The sequence below is a fragment of the Hoplias malabaricus genome, unplaced genomic scaffold (assembly GCF_029633855.1).
Source record: "Hoplias malabaricus isolate fHopMal1 unplaced genomic scaffold, fHopMal1.hap1 H_3, whole genome shotgun sequence".
In the NCBI taxonomy this organism is placed as follows: Eukaryota; Metazoa; Chordata; class Actinopteri; order Characiformes; family Erythrinidae; genus Hoplias; species Hoplias malabaricus.
In genome coordinates this window covers 422,501-438,537 of record NW_027101326.1, presented here as the reverse complement: position 1 = coordinate 438,537, position 16,037 = coordinate 422,501, and the positions used below count along the sequence as shown (strand labels likewise).

Below are 16,037 nucleotides of genomic sequence, written 5' to 3'. Positions count from 1 at the left end.
GTGGAGACAACTGGAATATATTTAAGCTTTATTTCTGCTACATTACTATTGCACATAACTGTCTAACATGAATTTCTAAAGACATTTACACCACCCCTTTTGTCTTTTTAACAGTTTATAGTATGATCTAATGTGTGAACACCATATTAATATTAATGCAGTTACCCACATCAAAAAGGAAGTCTACGTAGCATAATTTGTTTATTCTAATCTATTTTGCTTTCTGATTAGCCGCCCATTTTAGGTGTGTCCCTGTGACAGGTTGGAAGTGATTGTTTGATGAGGTTTCAGTCTAGAAGGGGATTGGTCCATAGTACGCGGTGTAGGCAGCGATGATTCCAGACGTGTCCATCATGTGCTCACATGCCAGGTTTGCCTCACACACCTCTCGCAGACTTGGGAAAGAGGGACCACAAAAGAGAGAAATTAAGTGTACAGGAGGTAAGGGAATGTAAAATTTTAATTATGATGTTTCATAACATATAAATATTATGGAATACTCTTTGGATTGGTTTATATTGTTGACATTAATATATGCCCAAATATTCTCACATTTTAATTTGTTAATTGCTAAGTAATAACTATATATCCTTTAGTAAACTGTAAATATGAATATTAGCGACATATCAGTGTACAATATTCTAATAGCCAACACTGCTATATGTAGCAGGACAATGTATAAATAACAGTTCTTGAATATAAATAACAATGATTACTTTATCCAGGCCTAAAAATAGATAAGTTGTTTATCACTAACATTCTTTAAAAACCTGATTTTGTGTTTTACGGTGGAATCCTCCGCTGAAATAAAACCAGAATTCCCTTTTTTTTTGCATATCGGTAACTAGCAATAACTGGACTAACCACATTGTGTTTGCACAGGAACAGGAAGAGTGCGGGTTCTGAGACCTTGACATCTATTTAAAACATTTATCCAGGCTTACAATCCAACAGGAGTTATCCTCATCTCATCTGTTATGTCCGGTGTGTGTATGAAGGTGTGTATACCTCTCTAATTGGACTTGGGTAAGGTCAGCGGCTCCAGCTCTTTTCTGCCGCACCATGGTGGAAGCCAAATCCCTCTTCACAAACACGCCTTTCAAACACACGTAAACATTAATTATACACAATATATTTTTCACAGCATGCCTTTTGGTGTTTAGCTCCCTGCAGAAGCATGGTGGAATTTTAGAGGATATCAGGGGGATTGAATTAAGGGATTGAGGATTACAGACAAAGAGGAATGGGTTGATTAGGTGAAGAGTAGATGTCACGGGCGAAAATGTATTGGTTAGAAGTTGGAGATTCATGTTCAAAGTCAACTGTGTAGTCAGAAAATAACAGATGCATACAGAACGCTTCAGTTGCACTGTTAATAAAATACTCATTTTTTAAAAAGAATGCATTACCTCTAAGAAATAATAATTAATAATTAGTACTGATTATTTCTTCATTAATTCTACAAGACATTGGCTACAAGCATTAACCAGTGATGTCAAAAATGACAGAACATTCTTAGTCTGATCACAATATTGAGGAAAACAACTTAACATTTTAATAATTACGAAACAACCTTGTGATGTTACTGCATTAAGAGTCTGATTTAAAACTTTACAACATTAATAAATGTTCAAATAGAGATTTCATATTTAAATAGTCTTCATATTTGAAGTTCCATTTATTCAGGAAATGAGCAATAGATTTCAGTTCATGGTTAGTTCCATGTTTTGGTTGGAATCAAAAGTCTGCTCTAATCTACATGACATTTGACCAGGGTTTCACAACTTATGGCACAGGAATATGAATATTATAATAATCATTTGTTGTAAATATGTGTGGTCATATAAGATAAACGCAAAGATGCACCACTGCAAACATTTGATGAGTGTAAAGTTAGAAAGGTTTTCTTCACTAAAACACTTTTCCACACACACACACACTCTTACCTTCATCACTGGGTGTGTCTCCAGCACTGACAGACCTAGTATCTGAATCAGAGGCACCTGTAGCATAGAAGGTAAATCACACACACACACACATTAAAAGTAGTTGTAGTATACATTTTAATTATCGGAAATTGTGTCAATTTTAAATCTGTTAAATCAAATAAACACACACACACACACACACTCACCTGTGCACACACACAGGGCTACGAGAGCAGACAGCAGCAGGAGAGTCAAAGTCTTCATCCTCTGTCCCAAGCTGATGAATGTCCAAAGTGACCAGCACATACAGGCACATGCTCAGTTTATAAATGCAGCACCACAATGGGCTGAGCATGATCGGTGAAGGAATCAGATATCAAACACTTAAAAAAAACTTGGACATTTATTAAGTTTTCTGTCTCATGGACAGTGATGACGTATTGTGCTGAGGACCACTTTTTTCCATGTTCCTGTTTTATAGGTTACATTTAAAAAACATTATCTCATAGATTATTTCAGTTGATGACTCTATATTAATAAACACCATCTGTACGCCACAAACAATAGCTTCAGGTACGAACCATGAGCAAAATGCATGAAAAGATCTCCGAACATCCCTAAGGCTCATAGTTTAGTATCACAGATGATTCTTCAGTTAAGGCACTTTAGACATGATACAAAAAAAAAAAGAAATCAAATTCATACCAACATAGTCATGATTATGAGGTAATGAGTTGGCATTAGGGCGGCACGGTGGTGCAGCAGGTAGTATCGCAGTCACACAGCTCCAGGGGCCTGGAGGTTGTGGGTTCGTTTTCCTCTCTGGGTGACTGTGAGGTGTGTGGTGTGTTCTCCCTGTGTCTGCGTGGGTTTCCTCCGGGTGACTGTCTGTGAGGAGTGTGGTGTGTTCTCTCTGTGTCTGCGTGGGTTTCCTCCGGGTGACTGTCTGTGAAGAGTGTGGTGTGTTCTCCCTGTGTCTGCGTGGGTTTCCTCCAGGTGACTGTCTGTGAGGTGTGTTCTCCCTGTGTCTGCGTGGGTTTCCTCCGGGTGACTGTCTGTGAGGAGTGTGGTGTGTTCTCTCTGTGTCTGCGTGGGTTTCCTCCGGGTGACTGTCTGTGAGGTGTGTGGTGTGTTCTCCCTGTGTCTGCGTGGGTTTCCTCCGGGTGACTGTCTGTGAGGAGTGTGGTGTGTTCTCCCTGTGTCTGCGTGGGTTTCCTCCTGGTGACTGTCTGTGAAGAGTGTGGTGTGTTCTCTCTGTGTCTGCGTGGGTTTCCTCCGGGTGACTGTCTGTGAAGAGTGTGGTGTGTTCTCCCTGTGTCTGCGTGGGTTTCCTCCGGGTGACTGTCTGTGAGGAGTGTGGTGTGTTCTCTCTGTGTCTGCGTGGGTTTCCTCCAGGTGACTGTCTGTGAGGTGTGTTCTCCCTGTGTCTGCGTGGGTTTCCTTCGGGTGACTGTCTGTGAAGAGTGTGGTGTGTTCTCTCTGTGTCTGCGTGGGTTTCCTCCGGGTGACTGTCTGTGAGGAGTGTGGTGTGTTCTCCCCGTGTCTGCGTGGGTTTCCTCCGGGTGACTGTCTGTGAGGAGTGTGGTGTGTTCTCTCTGTGTCTGCGTGGGTTTCCTCCGGGTGACTGTCTGTGAGGAGTGTGGTGTGTTCTCTCTGTGTCTGCGTGGGTTTCCTCCGGGTGACTGTCTGTGAGGAGTGTGGTGTGTTCTCCCTGTGTCTGCGTGGGTTTCCTCCGGGTGACTGTCTGTGAAGAGTGTGGTGTGTTCTCTCTCTGTGTCTGCGTGGGGTTCCTCCGGGTGACTGTCTGTGAGGAGTGTGGTGTGTTCTCCCTGTGTCTGCGTGGGACCCTGAACTGGATAAGCGCTTACAGATAATGAATGAATGAATGAATGAGTTGGTATTACCATTACTGTATGTTATCATCACAGTCAGCTGGGCTTATGATAAGTAATGACAATGAAAACTCTCAATTTTGTAGGTAATCACTGTCCTCTTCTTGAAATGGTCTTAACTTGACACATAACATAATCTGCACAATTAAAGTACAAATAATAATAATTCTGCCTGTCCAATTATCAATGGCAAAGGCAGCTATGATCCACTGTCACTGCTCATTTCCATATTTTTAAACAATAGGAAAATAAAGATATTAAGTGAAGGGGTTAGGGAGCTGAGTTGCCTGGGGTTTTTCACATGTGAAACAGAGGTGCTGTTTGTGTGGCAGTGTGAACAGCAAAAATCACTTCACTCACTCATTTGGAAAGAAAAGGGTCGTGTTATGATACAGTGCTGCAGTAAAAGACCTTTCCTGTTCCATTCCATTAAAAAAAACGTGCTTTGGATGGAACAGAGACATTTCTTTCTGTTCAGAACTTGAAGCACTGTTCTTTTGTGAATGCGGGTCAGTTTAGGGGCGCAACCTGCTCAGACTGATGTCACCTATAAGTCACATTACATAGGCAGTGTGAACAGCAGAACCAGATTTGATCACAAAATCAGATTTGGGCCACTTTTATCTTCTGTGCGAACGTAGCCCTGGTGACACGGAGACCTTGGTTTAAAACCGAGGTTAGTGAGTTGGGTTTAGATTGTTGAGGTTTGGTTTGTGTTGAGTATTGAATAAAATTGTGTGGATTACATTCATGCTCAGTTTAGATTGTTTTGCCAGTGTTAATGTACAACATGCCGTAATTAAAGCATTAGCCTCGGTACAAATAGCTACACTACCTGACAGACCCAATCTGACCTGAAGTGTTTTGTGTGTTGCGTGGCTTTGTGCTATAGGCGCAGAGAGAGAGAGAGAGAGAGAGAGAGAGAGAGAGCACATGACTTTGGCTGCTTCCTATGTAATTTTGCTGTCTGGGTTGTTAAAGGCATTCCTCCAGTTTAGAAATAAAACCACAAACATTTTTACCCTGTGTGATGCTGTGGTGAATCCAAACATGTGCACAGATTTCACATGGACTTTGTCCTCCATTTGCACACACTTTCTATCGAAACCCACAAAAGGCTCCCAAAGTTGCATTTCAGTGTGTTTAAGGTGCACGAGAATTAGAACTTTCTTCTGTGCTCGAATGAAAGTGTGCATTGGGTATAATGGGTGTGTCTGCTAATGTTCATTCATTCATTATCTGTAACCCTTATCCAGTTCAGGGTCGCGGTGGGTCCAGAGCCAACTTGGAATCATTGGGTGCAAGGCAGGAATATACCCTGGAGGGCAACATTCACTCACACTCACACCTACGGACACCTTCGAGTCACCAATCCACCTACCGATGAGTGTTTTTGGACTGTTGGAGGAAATTGGAGCACCCGGAGGAAACCCACGCAGACACAGAGAGAACACACCACACTCCTCACAGACAGTCACCCGGAGGAAACCCACGCAGACACAGAGAGAACACACCACACTCCTCACAGACAGTCACCCGGAGGAAACCCACGCAGACACAGAGAGAACACACCACACTCCTCACAGACAGTCACCCGGAGGAAACCCACGCAGACACAGAGAGAACACACCACACTCCTCACAGACAGTCACCCGGAGGAAACCCACGCAGACACAGAGAGAACACACCACACTCCTCACAGACAGTCACCCGGAGCAGGACTTGAACCCACAACCTCCAGGTCCTTGGAGCTGTGTGACTGCGACACCTACCTGCCACTGTGCCGCCCAATGATTTTGCCACCGATCGCCCAACGTGGGGCTCAAACCCACGACTCTGTGATTAAGAGTCTCATGCTCTACCGACTGAGCTAGCCAGGAAACTTGTTCGTAATAAAGAGTATGTTAAATGTCTGTGTGTTAGAAAGAAAAACAAGTAATGGGTTTGTGGAAAAATGAAACAGAACTGTTCAGAATATGAGGTTATTTAATTATGAGTCACTAAAGCATGTGATTACACAAACATTTCTTAAAGAGCAATACCAATGAAATTTGAGAAAAATGCAACACATACTTTACCATGTTTGAAATATTTTATGAATGTAGACCTTTTCAGCATCTTAGCTTTTAAAAGTAATGTTGGGTGTGTATTTTATTTCAAAAGGTGTCAGCTGATATTGTGGGCATATCCTGAGATCATTTAATATGCCCACACAAACAAAAAACAACTCCTATGCCCTCATTCATTTCATTATTGAATCATATAAGTGCATAAAATGCCTCATACTTTCTGGATGGCTAAGCTAGCTGTTTCTCTCCCCAATCACTCAACATGACGGTAGCCAACTCAGACACCTGTTAGCTAACCTTAGTGTTTTACTTTGAAAGGTAGCAACATATTATTTTAGATTTCTGTAGCTGTCAGAAGTTCTATAGGTGATGTTAGCTAACTTGCAAATTCCGGTTAGACACCATGTGGATAAGACAAGCTAGTTTTGCTAGCTTTTATTGCTACCATGCTGCGCTAACTCACATAGCATTATCCCACAAGTATATCATGAACAAGTCACCACTAACTCAGGATTGTGAAGGAAAGTAAAGAAGGGAGATATTGGTGTTGCTCTTTAACCCTTTAACTTTCAGCAGAAAGAGTAAATAAACTGATACCGTGTTTATATATGAACACATGACTGAATTAGCTCAGACCAGCTTGTAATAGCAAAATATCGATTGGAGTGTTTATTCGTACAGCTACAGAACACTGCTGAAGGAGTTACTCAGTAACGGCGGTTGTTGCTGGCGTGACGACTTGCAAAATATGTGTTATAAGCCATTTGGTAACCATAGCGATTGGCAAACAGACGGCATGGAGAGTAATCCTCACAAATTTCTGATCTGCGCTCGGCGGGAGACTTGATTCTGAGAGAGAAGGAAAGAAAATAGAGAGAGAGAATTAAATTGAATTGAAAAATTTCTTTACGCAAACAGATATCTACGTATAACTCATGGTACATTCCTCACTAGTTTATAGCTCACATGTTCCACCTTCTGCCATGAGTTTAGCAAATGCAGTGTGTTATGCTGTGTTCTAATGTTTGTAAGCATTATTACACATTATGAATTGGTGAATACAGCTACATTAAAATGCAACAACAATGTGCACATGCTGTGTTCATAGAACATCATTTCCCAGGTTTCCCAAGTATGGCTGTGGTCTAAGCGTAGGCCCTTGTCATTAGGAGATCACTGGATTAATCCCCCCTTGATGCCTCAGCTGTCTGAGGATCCATCCACACAGATCAATTTATCTTTAAAAACAGACACTTTCCTCTCTTCGTTTTTGAAAATGTCCTCGTCCAGACGAATAGGGAAAGCTGCATATGTACCCTGTAGTTTAATGACTGCTATAATTCACCCTATAGGGAGTGATTGAGCGTTTGTGTTTCAGCCAGAGACAGGCACGCTAAAATGTTAGTTTTCAGTGTCGGCACAAGAACAGTGAGCAAGGCGTTTTCAATGATCTAAAGCGCAATTTTTCTGTGGACGTGAGGCCAAAACGGCAACAAAAACCATAGTTTATAAAACACGGCCTGAGTTCATGATCCTGTAAGCAACGTGCATTTGATTTTCATGGTATTGTTTGTTGAAACATACTTTGTTGAATATAAAATAGACAAACAGCAGATGAATTGGATTTTTTTAATTAAATACTGTGCTTGAGAATGAATGGCATTCATGGCTGCGTCCACTGTGTCCACTCACGTGTTACGATGCAGATTTGAAAGCCCATGATTGGTGCTTATGTCATTGCAGTAAACAACTAAATAATTTTGAATCTAAAGATTTTGAAAATGGAAAGTGAACTAGTGAAGACTGTGCAGGGTGCAGTACAAGCACTGAGTCAGATGTGGAAGAGGTTCTGCCAGATTTGATGGAACAGGGAGATGCAGTGAACTTCATATAAGAAGGAATAGCCTACAATTCACTCACTGTTTGATTATTTTTCATACATGGTTTGGTTTGCAGCTGCATAATTGTGGCTACTCTGTTTATAACTGTTCTTATGATGATGCTGCGAAATGAGGGAGTCTGTTCTTTCCTTTACCTCATGGCTCTCTGTGCTATATATATAATACATTATTTAATATTATAGCATATTGTGGCATATTATTTAGCTGACTGCTGTTGTTTTTCAAGCCTTTTGGTTGATATTTTAAAAGGCATGAAGTAGAGTAATCAGTTTTATATCTACTGTCGGTAATATGCTAAATAAAATAGATAAATAAATTACCCCGAATCTCTCTCTTACTCAATCACTTGTTCAGTACATAAACATTACAGATAGCTTATATAATGATAAAGTATGAAGGTAATTAGTGCCAGCGCCACTGATACAGAGCACAACTGGCCTTGTTTGTTTCCCCTCCATTTTTCTGCTCAAACTGCTGTATTGCACGGATGTATGGAGCACCTAAGGTTACATGGCAGTTGTTTGAATAAGGCCTAGCCACAGATGTATATATTGAGGACACAAAAAATAATATTCTGAGGACACATTATAATATATTAAGATCACAAAATACTATTGTGAGGCCACAAGGTCATTTTTTGAGACCAGGAGGAAGGGTATTGTGGCCTAATATAAGATTTGAGGTAAGCCGGTGTAAATTTAAGGTTTGCAATAGCATAGGTAGCTAAAAAGTTTAAAGTTCACATGGAACTGGTGGCACTGAGAATGCGTTAATGGTGGCAGTGGGGCTAGGAAAAGCCTTAGTCACCAGTGTGGATTTACGATTGCTGAAGGTCTGGGACGCCAGACTTCACTGTTGAGCTTTCCAAAGGTGTTGTGGGCTTAATTCAGCCAAACATTGGAAAGGGGCGGTGTCTAACTGATGACCCCTGTGAAGAACTAGTGAGGCAGTGGCACAAGGGATGGGCTTAGTGAACAAGCTTTATTATAAGGTGTAGCTGGTGGCTGATCAGACCATAAATAGCCACAGCAACCTTATTGGTTTGGGTTAGGATTTAAATAATAATAATTAGAATGTGCAATTATTTGTCATTGTACACGTACAATAAATATGTCTTTCACATTTAAACCATCTGTGGCAGTGAACACACACACACACCACACACTAGTGCACTAGGGGCTGTGAACACACACCCAGAGGGGCGGGCAGCCATCCCCGGCACCCGGGAGCGTTTGGGGTTTCAGTGCCTTGCTCAAAAGGAACTTCAGCCATGGATGTTCCTACAGGTCCTGAGGATTGAACAGAGCCAAGCTCAGTCCAAAGAATCATTGGGTGCAAGGTGGGAATACATCCTGGAGGGGGCGCCAGTCCTTCACAAGGCAACACAGACACACACATTCACACTCACACCTACGGACACTTTTGAGTCTGTGGGAGGAAACCCACGCAGACACAGGGAGAACACACCACACTCCTCACAGAAGGTCACCAGGAGGAAACCCACACAGACACAGAGAGAACACACCACACTCCTCACAGACAGTCACCCGGAGGAAACCCACGCAGACACAGGGAGAACACACCACACTCCTCACAGACAGTCACCCGGAGGAAACCCACGCAGACACAGAGAGAACACACCACACTCCTCACAGACAGTCACCAGGAGGAAACCCACGCAGACACAGAGAGAACACACCACACTCCTCACAGACAGTCACCAGGAGGAAATCCATGCAGACACAGGGAGAACACACCACACTCCTCACAGACAGTCACCCGGAGGAAACCCACGCAGACACAGAGAGAACACACCACACTCCTCACAGACAGTCACCAGGAGGAAACCCACGCAGACACAGAGAGAACACACCACACTCCTCACAGACAGTCACCAGGAGGAAACCCACGCAGACACAGGGAGAACACACCACACTCCTCACTGACAGTCACCCGGAGGAAACCCACGCAGACACAGGGAGAACACACCACACTCCTCACAGACAGTCACCCGGAGCGGGAATCGAACCCACAACCTCCAAGCCCCTGGAGCTGTGTGACTGCGACACCTACCTGCTGCGCCGCATCAACATATTATTTCATGGCCAATATATGTTACTTTGTGGTCTGAAATTATTATTTTGAGCAGCACAGTAGCAGGTATGGATTCAAACGTTGATTAATTAACGATGGAATGCACTTCCATAATGTACTTATGTACATTAAAAATAAGCAAAAAATATAAATCCATTACAATTTTGTAAATAGTATATTTAATCTACCTTAATGTTGTACTACCCACCTCTTCCTGTAGAAGCCTTGTGGGGGATTCATGAAAGTGTTTGCTCTGTACTGAGGGACGAACAGATCTGCCACACACACACACACACACACACACACACACACACACACACACACACACAGAAAGAAAAACATACAGCAAAAGCAAGAAAACATTCAGATTAACTGCTGGGTATGGTCAGGTGTGTTTGAGCAGGAAAATCATCAACATTTGCAGGAATCCAGCCCACCAGGATTTGGCGTACTTCAGACCTGCTTTATATAACCACATCATACACTCAAATTTCAGACTGCAACGACTTAAAACCAACCTCTGAATGTTGCTCAGACTTTACAACATTAACATGAACATGTATCTGCTTTAATTACAGTATCACCACTAACTTTTTGAACATTCCCCCCATATGCACTGGATTTGTTCATAACATGAATTACAGGCTTGGTTCATGCAAATGATAAATACTGTGTGTTATGTAAGTTAAGGGAATTTTAATTTTTTTTTACCTTCCATTGACTCATGACTCTCCTGGGAGTCTGCAGGCACAAAACAAACATGCAGCGCACACACACACACACACAGACACAGAGAGAGAGAGAAGAGAGAGAACATTTGTGTTAGTGCTGCAAAGAGAATGTCAGTGCGATTATCTTTGAAGTGGCATGTGCCTGTGCAACAGCAGGTGTGTGTGAAAGATGCCACATTGTTGAGGAGTTTACAAACCATAGCAAGCAGCAATCGCCATGACAACACACACCGTCACACACCGAAGGACTGCCTGCATGGTCTTCATGGTACTGCTGATGCAACAAACACACACAAACACAAACTCAGAAGTGTGTATCCATGCATTTCTTTCATGGAAACTAACCATAACCTCAACCAAAACAACTGTTTGCCTAACCATAACCCTTATCTTGTGGTCCCCATGAGGAAGACAGGCCAATGTGTGAGTGGGACCACATTAACACATTTTAAAACCCACACTGTGAGTGAAATCTGGTAAACACACAAACTTACATAAAAAAAATAAAGATTATTTGTGAATAGACTGCTCCTGCAGGGAAACAAAGCATGTAGGGAATAAAAAGGAGACGGGGCAGGGTCAAGACGGGCTTGTTTACTGTTTGACCCATTCCAAATCTTAGTCGTTTTTATGTGAGTTTACACATTATGTGGAGTGTTTGTGTGTGAGGTGCACAATATGTTCAGAAATTAAGCTCAGTTTAGTTTGCAGCAAACCCCTTGATAAGGGGGAACAATGATCACATTTCAGAAACCAAACCTGTGTTCTACATAAGACCTAAAAAACACTTTAACCAAAAATAACAGGATGAACGCTTCTTTTGTTAACCAAGTCATTTCACTCAATTCTTCAATGGTTAGGGTCCCCGAAAGACCACCACAGAACAAATACAATTTGCTTGGTGACAATGACACATGGTGATATTGTGCTAGTGTGTGTTGCACTGGTTTGATTGAATTAGATAAAGCAGTGCTCCAGGAGATTTTAAACATTGTGCCCACTCATATGAATGTAACACACCATCACATCGGTGTCACTGGAGTGCTGAGACCGATCCACAACCCAAACACCAGCTCTGTGGGGGTCCAGACCATTGAAGAGCATTGTGAAAGGGGGCTAACAAAGAATGCAGAACAATTGATGAATTACAGTCTGTGATTGTAGAACTACAAGGTGCTTCTCTGTCAAATAGAGGAGAATAAACGTGACATAACATTAATGTAGTTCTAGTTCACATACTGTGATTCCTCTTTAAAGGAATCTTTATCAGCACCTTGGTAATGTGACTATGTAACTATGCGATACGTGATATATGTGAGGTGATTTTCACAGTGTCAGTATATTTGATGCCCTAAAATGGTAGGGAAATTAGTAGCAATAACTATGACAAAAGCAATAAAAAGTATAATTTATGACCGTAACCTGATGCTAAAATTGCATTGAGCCGTTATAAATAATTATCTTTGTCGCAAAGCTTTGTTCTAGTAGCTACTTTGTTGTAGTTTGTGATACACGTAGCTTATCAATGTAATATCATTGTTTTGAATGTGCACAAGCAGGTTATTCACAATAATGGTAGGTGCAATCATCAACTGAGAAACATATGAGTAGACACCAAATCTCAGAAATGAGGCACGTAATGTGAATGTAGCCTATGAAGCCCTCTCCACAGGCGTTTGGTCATAAAATCATGAACAGGAGCCATGTGCATTTCATTACATATAGATATAGTTTTCAAATTAGCTACTGTTTCTCCATTTTCCAGTGCTATAACAATGCTGATTTAACATTGGACTTCTTGTTGAATTCTTGTTCTGGACCAAGAAATGTTACCAAATCTTCATGTATGACTCATTAGAGGAATCTGAGCAAAGGTTGTGTGAAAAAATAATGGAGCGTTCTTAGGTTAGTGGATAAATTTATCAATGTATTGGTTGGAATGTTGGAATAATGGCATGGAACATGTTGTTATAGCAAAGGCACTCTGTATTTAGGGTTGTCCATAATCAATGTGCTACAGCATACAGTAATGTTTCAGATTAGTGTTTAGCATTTAGATGTGGGGGGTATATTTAAATATAATACTCCCAAGTGAGTTACTTCCAATCCACATGTACATAATAATCTGACAGCTTCAGAAACCATGCATCTGACAAGTTTACAAGTGCTGTAGTAGTCTGATATACTACTAGAGTGAGTAAGTAAATGAAGTCTGTGTCTCCTGAAAGTTTAAGGTCTGTACATGGAGCATAGGTTTAGGAGTCAGCAGCATGACCTCACATACATTAACCCATTCTTATATACACTACCCCTCAACACAGGCATGTGAAATCTCTCCGAGGTTAATGTTTAGTATGAACACACCACATCACAATACATACAAATGTGTGTGTCAAGAGTGTGTGTGTATATGCAGAGTCCTACCTCTGGGCTTTTCAGCTTATCTCTGTGTTCCTCTTGGCTCCTGTGTGAACAATCTTTAAAGCAACAAGCCTTTATAGGCTTTCTATCGCCCACCCCTCAAAAACACACACATACACATGCTCTTTCAATCTTACTTTTCCACCCCTTGGATCACACCGGATTATTAGATCATTTTCTCCTTCACACACACTCCCTCTGTAAATATTCCTACACTCTCCCTGAAAAACAGATGAAGCAGAATACCACACAGGCCAGATGTGTTAACCGACAGGTAGATGAAAACAGATGTGTTTCTTGATATGTTTATGAATGTAAGGTATGTATTGCCAGTGAAATTTATTTGGGCATTCGTTTAATTTTTAAAGCAGTGTTGCTAAAAGATACTTTTGTGTGGCAAAACACTTATGGTACGATAGGCGAGACAATATTATTACATATATACACCTACCTTTAAGAGGCCTGAACATTTTTACAGTATAGTGCGTCACACCTGTGTGTGTGTGTCCTGTCTGTAACTGGACAGGGCAGCGTCAAAGTCCTTTCCAGCAGTCAGTGCGCTGTTCCTGCCAATGGGAATGTTCCTGCTCAACTTCACTTTAGAGAAAACCACAGCAGACATTCCAAAAATAAATTAATTTAGGAATGTTAAACAAAACATTAAGTCAGAACATCAACTGTCCCATCTAGAAAAACTGTACCACATGTTTCAGGGAGTTGTAAACATGAAGCTGTGTGACTTAAAAAAAAAAAAAAAAAGATTAAATGAATACTTCTTTCTTACCGCAGTGCCACTGTTGTTCAGGGCCAGGATTCTCCTGTAGGTCTTTGTCACAAAACCAGCAGGTGTTTTTTGATGAAGGGAAATCTGATGTTGAGTATTATGTCTAAATTTAATATTTATTTGCCTTTAATAGTTTGGTAAAAGTATCATGATGATTATGTAAATGGTATAATATTATTTTTATCAAATTTACAAATTGTAGGAACAGAGAACACACTTGAACGCACATTGACTGTTTATTGCTAAATTGTACATTTTGGGAAAAGATAAAACATAGATTTAATCTTTTTGGCATGTTTACAGTTCCAGTCAAATGTTTGGACAACTCTTATCTTTAATCATTGGAGGACTAAACACATTAAGAAGGCGAGCAGTTCTACAAATGAACTCTTGACGAGGTCACAGATGTTCACTGCAAACCATTCCAAGTGACGACCTCATGAAGCTGAAGTGCTGCAGTCACACAGCTCCACGGACCTGGAGGTTGTGGGTTGGATTCCCGCTCCGGGTGACTGTCTGTGAGGAGTGTGGTGTGTTCTCTCTGAGTCTGCGTGGGTTTCCTCCGGGTGACTGTCTGTGAGGAGTGTGGTGTGTTCTCTCTGTGTCTGCGTGGGTTTCCGCCGGGTGACTGTCTGTGAGGAGTGTGGTGTGTTCTCCGTGTCTGCATGGGTTTCCGCCGGGTGACTGTCTGTGAAGAGTGTGGTGTGTTCTCCCTATATATATATATATATATATATATATATATTTTTTTTTTTTGCATTAACCTTCATTATATTTAACTTTATAAAAGCTTATTGAGATGGCATTAGTTTAAATGTATATAATTATCTTAGGTGCCTAAGACTTCTGCACACTACCGTATATTTACAAATTACAATCAAGTTATTCAAGGCAAGGCAAGTTTATTTATAGAGCACCTTTCAAACAATTCAAAGTGCTTTACAGAAAAAAAACAGTTAAAGTAAAAGCAAGAATAAAAATCATTAAACAATTAAAATATTGCAATAAAAAGAAATACATAAACATAATAAACATGATTAAAACAATTAAAAATGAACAAAAAAAGAACTAAAGTGCTTTTACTGAATAAAAGTGCAGAGTGTTTTAAACCGAGCTGTAGCTGCTCAAACAGGAAATGCTCTAAGTGTTGATTTAAAAGGTCTGAGCTCACTGACTAGTTCCTAAGATCTGAGAGCTCTGCTCGGCTCATATCTCTGTAGCAGATCTGATAAACACACTGGTCCTACCCCATGTTGACATTTATAGACCAGTAATAACACCTTAAAGTCTATTCTGTAACAGACTGGTCTCCAGTGTAAGGATCTGAGGATGAAGGGAGGTGATGTGTCTCTTCTTTTGCTCCGAGTGAGAACTCTGGCAGCTGAATTTTGAATCTTTTTGTGGAAGTCCAGCTAAGAGACCGTTACAGTAATCAATGTTAAAAATAAAGGCATGGATAAGTTTCTCCAGCTCTGGTTTATTCAGAAAATCTCTGATCTACTGATGTTCTTAAGATGGAAAAATGCTGATATAGTAACTGCTTTAATATAAGATTAAAACAGATCCGAGTCCATTAATACACCAAGGTTGCGAGCCAGTTCTTCAGCAGAAACTTGTTTATTGAACTGCTTTTGTTAGTTAAATAAAGGCTCAAGAGATTAAAAAATAATCCGATCCTTTTTTTATTTATTTCATTTCTCAGAATGTCCCAATTTTTCTGGAAATGGGATTTGTACGTTGGATCGAGGGCCAAAAACACCACGGAGGAAATATTCTCAAAGTAACAGGAGAGAGCTATCTCCTAACATGGTGTTTGGTCCAGAAATCAGACATGCCTCAGTGAAAATCAAACAAACATCCTCAGTGACCACACCGTTTTTAACCATGTGCAGCTGGTCTATAAACACGGCTGTGAAGCCTTAAAACATATGAAATACCCATGTGCGAAAGCAAAAGACCTGAAGCAGAAATACTGGAGTTAAGTGATGTACGATTCATTATTGTGCACTCCACATGGAACATTTTTCATTTAAATTATAGTAAGATGGTGCGATGTCTCTGCAGGTCACTGGCAAAGTCAAAAGAATTATATAAGCTCCAACTAACAGTGTGAAATGCTAATAACATGACATAAGCCCTGGGTTGGGTTGTGCAGAGGTAGAGCTGGTACAGAGTTCTATACAGTGAATAGCCCATAGTCCACCAATGAATAATTAG

General features: G+C 40.9%; 2 protein-coding genes across 4 annotated transcripts in view; both read right to left on the bottom strand.

Moving 5' to 3' along the window:
• Positions 1-40: 40 nt before the first annotated feature.
• On the bottom strand, positions 41-2,539 carry LOC136686058 (osteocalcin-like). The gene is made up of 4 exons (XM_066659545.1): positions 2,135-2,539; positions 1,947-2,003; positions 1,009-1,096; positions 41-395 (listed from the first exon to the last, which is right to left on the bottom strand). The coding sequence occupies exons 1-4, from the start codon at positions 2,232-2,234 to the stop codon at positions 293-295; spliced, it is 348 nt and encodes a 115-aa protein (XP_066515642.1). The 5' UTR covers positions 2,235-2,539; the 3' UTR covers positions 41-292.
• A 3,254-nt stretch (positions 2,540-5,793) lies between these two features.
• Positions 5,794-16,037, bottom strand: part of LOC136686054 (matrix Gla protein-like) — a 22,040-nt gene continuing 11,796 nt past the window's right edge. The window contains exons 3-8 of one of the 3 annotated variants that reach the window (XM_066659540.1): positions 13,488-13,633; positions 13,174-13,257; positions 10,813-10,889; positions 10,596-10,625; positions 10,093-10,159; positions 5,794-6,738 (exon numbers count right to left, since the gene is read on the bottom strand). In XM_066659540.1, coding sequence (XP_066515637.1) covers positions 6,597-6,738; positions 10,093-10,159; positions 10,596-10,625; positions 10,813-10,882 — 309 coding nt within the window. In that variant the 5' untranslated portion in view covers positions 10,883-10,889; positions 13,174-13,257; positions 13,488-13,633 and the 3' untranslated portion in view covers positions 5,794-6,596. Of the gene's footprint in view, positions 6,739-10,092; positions 10,160-10,595; positions 10,626-10,812; positions 10,890-13,039; positions 13,135-13,173; positions 13,258-13,487; positions 13,634-16,037 lie in introns of those variants that run through there. The other 2 variants (XM_066659541.1, XM_066659539.1) reach the window with 2 other exon arrangements.